This window comes from Sinocyclocheilus rhinocerous, unplaced genomic scaffold (assembly GCF_001515625.1).
Source record: "Sinocyclocheilus rhinocerous isolate Xijiao unplaced genomic scaffold, SAMN03320098_v1.1 scaffold1393, whole genome shotgun sequence".
NCBI classification, from domain to species: Eukaryota; Metazoa; Chordata; class Actinopteri; order Cypriniformes; family Cyprinidae; genus Sinocyclocheilus; species Sinocyclocheilus rhinocerous.
The window spans coordinates 126,005-134,941 of NW_015625613.1; the positions used below are offsets into that span (position 1 = coordinate 126,005).

The 8,937-nt window shown below is 36.7% G+C and overlaps 1 protein-coding gene across 1 annotated transcript in view; it reads left to right on the top strand.

Annotated features, from left to right (window-relative positions):
- Positions 1-6,044: 6,044 nt before the first annotated feature.
- LOC107758751 (calcium-activated chloride channel regulator 4A-like) overlaps positions 6,045-8,937 on the top strand; it is a 25,201-nt gene continuing 22,308 nt past the window's right edge. The window contains exon 1 of the mRNA XM_016576566.1: positions 6,045-6,194. Coding sequence (XP_016432052.1) covers positions 6,045-6,194 — 150 coding nt within the window. The remainder of the gene's footprint in view (positions 6,195-8,937) is intronic.

Here is an 8,937-nt window from a genome sequence, read left to right on the forward strand (position 1 = left end):
ACTACTAAATATTGTAGAAACTTAATTTGCTGTAAAGTTGCTTTGCAACGATTTATATCGTGAAAAGCGCTATACAAATAAACTTGAATTGAATTGAAAAAGAAACTGTAGAGTTGTTACCATTCAAATCAAATCAGTATCAACAAACTCCTTTTTTCCACTGCAGAAAACACAGAAGCTGCATCTGAAGTTGCATTCGATATGTTTACACAGACTGTTTGATGAAGCTGAGGTGCCATAAATGCATTTTCAAATGGACAAATAATTTTAAAAGCTTAATGGTTTAAATATTTTTTGAACATACAAATAAGAAATTAAAATTATGAAATATGGTATTAAATATGAAACCAAACCACCAGTAGGTGGCAGCAAATTACTATTTTAATGATTCATTTAGTCATTCATTCAACCGATTCGTTCAAACAGAAGAAACTGATAAAACAACCCTGTGTTGCTGGGACACACAATTTTGCTGTGACTTTAATTTGAACTAGTTTTGTCAGCGAAACTGAGCAAAAAACAGTAAATGTTGTGTCTAAAATGTATGTCACTTACTTTTAACTTCTTGTTTATTGAACTACTATTGTATAAAATCAGTGTCACATTGCTATTGTGTTAATATTTGGGGAAACACCTTTGTCGTGTAATGTTGCACTTATATAATTTATTATAGACATATTTTGTATTTCTTTAACTTTCTCTGAGTTACTTTGTGTGTGCTGTTGCGCTCATTTGTTTTGATTTCTCCACGGGTCTCTCTCTCTCTCACTCAGACAGGCTGCACAAGCCTCATCTGGCACGTAGTAAACTTCAATGGATTTCCCCTGCTCAGGGAAGAGAGAGCAATGAACACTTGTAGGGATCATATGGATTGGCACACAGTTCATGCACGTAGCTCGCTTCTATCGAGCTGGTTATCTGAATCGATGAAATTGGGAACCGCTGGGCTACATGTCTCATTCACCGGTGAGAAAACTTTAAAAGTACTACAATACCAGGAAGGAAGATCGGGTTGTTGATGTTTGTCTGCCATTCTCGCTCTGTCTGCACAGCGTGCGTGAACGCGCTGATGACGTATCCTGTCTGCGCGAACCGGGTGCACAGAGGTATGCAGATACATACGTTGACAGGCAGGTAGTAAAGCCAATTAAAACACTCAGACCGAGCGTTTTGATTGGACGAACATTTCTAGGTCCTACGCCTTCCACAGAATATATGAATATAGATAAATACATTTAGACCACTTAACTTAATGATAGCTATCGGGATGTGAAGAGACTTTCAACCAGCATAACAAAAAATTCGGGGCGATTAAGCTGAAAATCGGTTAATTCTGGTCCCTGGCCGGTCGATCGGTGCATCTCTACATTTCAGAGGTGCACAAAATTAAGAAAAGAAACGTTTATGGGTTGAATTTTAAACGACTAAATCAGCAAGTGACAGGACAGGGGCACTTTAGGGGCCAATAAGATTTAAACTGGGACCAATGCCCTCCAGTGCTTTAGTTCAGCACGTTTGCATGCACACCAGCAAGCTGATAACTCACAAATATCAGCTTATTAAAATAACCAGTTTTCCCCATTTACATCCACATCAGCAACCTGACAACGCAAGTAAACTGCGCTTACATGACTTTATTAATAAATCAGGTTATTTCCCTGTAGTGACGTCAAAGCATAATAATTTGCTTATCTGACTGCGAGTATTCCAGATTAAAGCAATAATACCATTCCTATTTTCCGTCCCTGGATTTGAAGTGTCATGAAACTCTAAAACACATTTCTTTTGAGATACTAACATATATGAACAGGTTGCACATCTGTGAAAACAACAATAGCACTCATTATGTCTATTATTAAGGGGAAAGTGGTTATTTTTTAATTTTTTGGAGCAATTTCGTTCTTCTGGTTCAAAAAGCTAAATTGAACCTACGTCACGAAAAATGACGTACATGCGTTAATTTGTAGTGGTTATTGGCTGCCGTGGGTGGAGAGTACGCATCTACGTCACATCAGTTTTCTGAGTATTTCTCAGTATTATTCATTAGAATGAACTCTTATGATCCAATGTGTTATGCATGAGGTCGTATTACAGCGGAGAATTCCAGTCTCATGAAAGAGCTTCCGCACTGTCAGTTCATCTCTGTAAACATGACCGTAAAACAAAAAGTAACTATGCCTTTATTCTTTCTGTTTTAAAGATATTTTAATATTCATTTGTCTGTACAATCGGTGTTGTAGGTCTGTGTTGGTTGTTTTCTCCCCTCTTCCCACCCTCTACACTCCCACTTTTCCGCCCATTTCTGGAGTCTTTTTCAGATCTAAAGCCCGAGACACACTGCACAATTTTCGGCTGTCTCAGATGAAAGATTGGCATCGTGAAACAATCACGGTGATTTCTGTGATCATGGCTCCTAATCGGTGGTTCTGTGTTGTACAGTGAGAGAGGTTCAAAGACGGCCATTGCCACGGTCTTGCGACCAAAGATAGCCTACGATGAGCATCACACAGTGTGTTTGCTGTTACGATCCACGTTTACTGACCAACCAATAAAACTGCATCATGAAATCAACGTGACATGGTGCTAAAACATAAAACTGCTTACCTCAAGCTCTTATCCCTTCCTCTTTCGCCGCTTCCACTTTTTTCAGCACACATAAAAACTACAGCTGTTAAAGTAGGATTTATCATGCTCCTTTTGTTTACCACTAGCGCATGCTGATGACGTTTTATTCTTCTATGGAAATGTGCGTTGTAGCCTACGAGTCAATAGGTGTCATTATCGTACAGTCTACACACATGTCGTAGCCAAGTTTATTAGATCCATGTCGCACAGTGTGACATGCACTGATCTTATAGGATTGCTAAAATCGTAGTGTGTCTCGGGTTTAAGGTGTGAAAGACCAGTGCTGAAACAGGGGGTTTCATGATACTTTAAAACCTCCTGAAATTAAAACTGAGATGTTGAAGCAGCACCTCTGATGGATCACAGTGACTGAATCTAAAACCTTCAGCTGATACACAGATTATTAGCCCATACCCACGCATTTGTAAGTTACTGAACTCGCTATGACAGAAAACAACATGATTTGAATTCTCGATGCAGCATTGAAGGCTGTACATTTGTGTCGACTAAATTCGCCAGCCTTTGTGAACACCTAAAGTGGCACATTCGAGATGGTAAAAAATGGAATGTCCGATGACTGGCTGTAAAAAAGTATTTTAAAGTGAAGTCATCATTTTCAGCACACCTCAGTAGAAAGCATATATGTGATTTTCAAAAATCTGTGCAGATATTACTGAGATTTCTGTTGCTGTGCCAAATGTGAATAACGTTACTGAAGGCTTTGATGATGTGGAATTTCAAGATGGTCCAGCCATTCAGCACAAATTTGGCATTATTTTATTTGAGGATGCAATCAAAAATTATTCTGCCAGCTACAACAATTCAGAATTTAATTGATGAGTTCATGGAGGTGCATACATACAGCATGACACACATCTTGTCCAAAGTTCATGAAGAATTGACAAAGCAAAAAATTCCAGACTCTCAAATAAATGAAATAATGAGTGGGTTATCTAAAGAAAACTTACTTAAGATGTATAATGAGGGATATTTTAAGTCAGATCAGACTCGGAAGTCCATATTCAAAAAAACATTTTGATTATGTGGAGCCCGTGCAAATGTACCTAGGATGTGATGCATCTGGGAAAAGCGCTATTTTCAGTACATACCAGTAAATGAAACTCTAAAGGCATTTCTGAACAATGGATCTGTTAAAGAACAGTATGATAAGGCCAAGGGGCAGACACCACAAAATCCTCATGTACTTCAGGATATAAGGAATGGGAGAAAATTTAAGAAAATACTCTTTTTAAAGAGTATTCATCAGTTGTCTCTTTGATTTTATACCAAGATGCATTCAAGGTGAGTTTCAGGTTGCTGGCTAAAAACGCTTTGGTGGACACACGTTATTGAATATTTATTGTTAGGCATGTGACCTATTAGTGTTTTTTGCATTTATGCAATATACTGGAGCCAAACCTGAAAAAGTAGACCAGGATATTCCACTGCGTTCCTGGACACGCAATTTACGTAGCTGTAATTCACACTTGTAACATAAACTGCTACATACAAAGGAACCACGTACAAAACGTCAGTGGTTGCTGTGGTAGATCACACTGATTGGGACTCATTCATGAAACACGAACAGAACGAATTTTTGTGTAAATCGTTCGCAAAGGTTCTGACGTAAACTTTCGAATTCATGAAAATGTTCGTATTTTCAAAATGTTAGTTGTGTGAATTTGGAGGAGAATTTTCGGGAAGGTCCGTTTTAGGCGCAAATTAGGCCTACTCAGAATTTACTCCTATATTTACGAATGTTTCATGAATGAGGCCCATTATGTGTACACATTTGGAAAAATTTAAGTGATTCTGATACACTTATCAAACTTTATTCTTTGTTGTTGAAAAGTGTAAATCAGTTGTTGATCTGGGTCTACACTGTCTGCAACAAGAGTCAAATCCTGAATATTTGTGTGTAAACACAGAGAATCTGGCTGAATATTACCCTCTGCCAGTGTACAAACGCTTTGACGCTGATTTTGTTGCACTTCACCATTCTGTTTGTCTTAGGTAAGAAGGTAAAAGATGGAAGCTGTCATCAGAAGTGCCCTCCCAATTCTGGATAATGATCGACTGAATGACTTGATATCAGAATTAACGAGAATTGGTGTGAAAACAGACAATGACCTCCAATATGTCACCTCAGATGGCCTCAAAGACTTCCTTTCACCAACAGATTGCAGGAAACTAATTGTTATTTTATTTTATGTATTTTTTCAAAAGCAGAGGTTAATCATTTGTATATATGTAATATACCAGTAGATTGCAGGAAACTAATTTATTTCTTCAAAAGCAGATGTTAGTCATTTGTATATATGTAATATACCAATAAATTGCAGGAAACTATTTAATTTTTTTCAAAAGCAGAGGTTAGTCATTTGTATATATGTAATATACAGTAGTAAAAATAGCTTATGTGGGCTTTAAGCCATGTTCATGATCAATGAAGGAGAAATATGTACATTTGTTTCAGTAATATTCTTCAAAATTATATACTAGTAATACGCTACTGCCGTGGATATTCCACCTCATAGCAACCAAGCGTCTCTCCGCTAGAAAAACGCTGTGCCACCAAAGCGTTCTCCAGCTGCAGACAATGACCTCCAATATGTCACCTCAGATGGCCTCAAAGACTTCCTTTCACCAACAGATTGCAGGAAACTAATTGTTATTTTATTTTATGTATTTTTTCAAAAGCAGAGGTTAATCATTTGTATATATGTAATATACCAATAAATTGCAGGAAACTATTTAATTTTTTTCAAAAGCAGAGGTTAGTCATTTGTATATATGTAATATACCAATAGATTGCAGGAAAGTAATTAATTTCTTCAAAAGCAAATGTTAGTCATTTGTATATATGTAATATACAGTAGTAAAAATAGCTTATGTGGGCTTTAAGCCATGTTCATGATCAATGAAGGAGAAATATGTACATTTGTCCAATTATCAATGTGCTGTTATTAAATACTTTGTCACGTTTCTACAGTACATCTGTTAAATAATATTTTTATGTTCAGTGTTTCATTTAGGTAATGAAAATAGCTACTTAGCCAAGCAACTGTCCCAACTCTTCAACATTCGCTGTGCAGTGTCACAAATCAGAGTCCCACATCCACTCCAGTCCCAGTTCAAAGTGCAGCATGGATGTCAGATTTTCAAATACCCTGGGGTAAGATGACAGCAAATTTAAGAACATGTCTTGCACAAGGAAAGCGACCTAAAGCCTGGACATGGTTAGGGTGATTGTGGATTCCATCAGAGAGGTGTGTTTAAATCCAACCAAGCAGCAATGCTCAGAAATTGCACAGTCAGTCATCCAGTCAACAGAAGAGGGAGAGTTAATTGGGTGTGGTTACTACTCTTTGTTGTGTCAGTTGAAGACAAGGGTGGAACATCTTAACCGGAACAATACAATGGCTCAACTTAGAAAACCTAAACAAAAAGGAGGTGAAGTGGATGATAGCCAACCCTCAACATCTAAATCCGCTAAACTGGATAGCTATGGTTGTGTGAACTGGAACCCTACTGAACTTCATGAAGAGGAAAAGGTTGAGTCTTTAGAGGTAAAGAGAAAGGAGATGCTATTTTCCAAAGAAGGACCTTGTGCAGCTGAGCACCAAGAATGAATGAAAATGACATTCATTGCACAACGTCACAACATCAATGTTAGCCCTCCACCCAGTATCTCAGATCTTCAGGAAAAGTGGCCTTTTCTCTTCATGAAGAGATTCTTATGCGCTCATTTCAAGGAACTGACTGGCATTGATCTTGACCTCAGATTAAAGGAATCCCTGCAGGGGAAAGGATTCTCTGCTTCTTCAAAAATCTAAATTCCAGGTGGGGAAAATAAGTTTGCACTATCCTCAAAGACATTAACAGAGAGGGCAGAGATGTTGACCCAGACCTTGCAGCTGTTCTGTTGATGATGGCCCACTTCAAAGAAAAGGAGGAATCCCTGTTCCTTTCAACGGATGTATTTTTTTTTCATTTATATAATTGATATTGAATGGAGTGTATTGAAAATCTGAAATAGAAGAATGTTTCCTGTGAGGGGTAGGTTTAGGTGTAGGGCGATAGAAAATACAGTTTGTACAGTATAAAAACCATTACGCCTATGGAGAGTCCCCACAAAAAAAATGGAAACCTGTGTGTGTGTGTTTGTGTGTGTGTGTGTTATAATAAAAAATTTTATTGGCTCTTACAAGCTTTATTACGGTGACGCATTGCTGCCTCACTCAATTATGTTGTAATAACGAGATAAACGACATCTTTTCTCGTTAAAACAACATCTTTTCTCATTAAAACTATGCCGTTATTACGAGAAAACATCTCATTATTACTAGAAAATATGTTGTTTTAACAAGAAAAGATGTCGTTTTAACGAGAAAAGATATCGTTTTAACGAGAAAACATCTCGTTATTACGACAAAACCCAAGAGTTCTGAGTATTTCTACCTTGAATGGCCATTGCGGTCAAATTGACCGTTCGCATTACAGACGGCTATAATTTCAGCTTTTGCGACTTTTTCCCGCGGTTGAAGATATGTGAAATTGTTGTCTAGCAACTTTTGTTCTAGTTGTTATACAGTATATTGTTGTTATAAGCTAAAATTCCAGTTTGTAAAAAAGCTGGATGGACACCTCCAATTCAACAACTGCTGTCTTTCAATCTGCCATGGTTCCAGGTATGTTAGGCTGATAGGAAGACTAGCCTGGCTGTTATCAATAAGAGCCTACTTCAAAACTATCAAGCTACTAAGAGCAAATACATTCTATTCAGGCAAGTTTTTTTGAATTTGCAAGTTATTAAGATTGTTCTTATGACTTAATTTGTTCATTAAGTGTTTTAAAATACTGTAATATGAAACTCTTGTGTATAAATGTTACTACAGGTTTGAACAGTTGCTACTATGAGCAAACACATTCTACTCGGGAGAGTTTTTTTTTAAATTTGTAAGTTTTTAAAATTGTTCTTATGACTGAATTTGTTCATGAAATTGGTTTAAAATGATGTAATATTAAACTCGTTTGTATAAATGTTACTACAGGTTTGAACAGTTGCTACTATGAGCAAACACATTCTACTAGGGAGAGATTTTTGAATTTGTAAGTTTTTAAAATTGTTATTATGACTGAATTTGTTCATGAATTGGTTTAAAATGCTGTAATATGAAACTTATGTATAAATGTTACTGCAGGTTTGAGAAAAACAGAGTTTGTGAAGAAAACAAAGTTCAATCTGCAAGAAAATGTAAATGTTATTTAAATTTTTACAATTGAATAATTAAAAACAAATTACACTGTTGTCATTGGTTATTTTTATTATTTACTGAGACCTGATGAAATACAGTAATTTACAGTTTGTACAGTTTTACAGTAAATAGACAAATGGACAATGAATTACAAGTTACATTTTATTGTATTAAGATACATTACTGAAGAAAAGACCGTAAAATTAGTGTATGTTTTACAGTAAAAAATACTACACTGTAAATGCATTTACAGCCAGATAAATGGCACTGTAAATATTAATACAGTATTTTTGCTGTAAGTTTAATTTACAGTAAGTTACTGGCAAACTGCTGCCAGTAAATAACTGTAAATTCTACAGGATATTTTTTAACAGTGTAGGAGCCAATGGCTCCTTAAATAAATTTTTATTAATTTTTTTTTTGTCTGGAGCACTGTAATACATATAACTTGATATGTACATTTCCTGAAGAAAATGAGAGTGGTGCTTGCCGTGGCAAAACTCGCCCCTCGGTTGCTAGGGTGTTTATAGGTGGTTGCTAGAGCGTTGCTAGGATGTTCTGGGTGCTTACTATTGTGTTGCTAAGCGGTTGGTAGTTGTCACACATCATTACTATTATAGAGTTCTTAGTATGTTCTAAGCCTGATTTAACACTTAGCTAATCACTAGTAGCATGTAGCTATTCACTAGCACGTGTAGCATGCATGAGGGAAGCCCTGTTTGCAATCACGAGTCAAAAGAGCAAAAAAAACATGTTTCTATGACATTTCTATCCAAAGATATCTCTTTTGATCTGTTTTCAATGGAGGTCTATGGGGTGGTTGCTAGGGTGCTGTAAGTGCTTGCTAGGGTGTGGCTATGAAGATCATAGGTCATTACTTATTGGTTACCTAAAAGATGAGTCAAATGAGTGTGTGGGAGTTACAGAGAGAGAGAAAGTGTTCCTAAGGGCCTGTGTGTGTGTGTGTGTGTGTGTGTGTGTGTGTGTGATACTGAAAGTGACAATAGAGATTAAAATTCATGAACATTCCGCCATTGTACGTCAGTGGGACTTA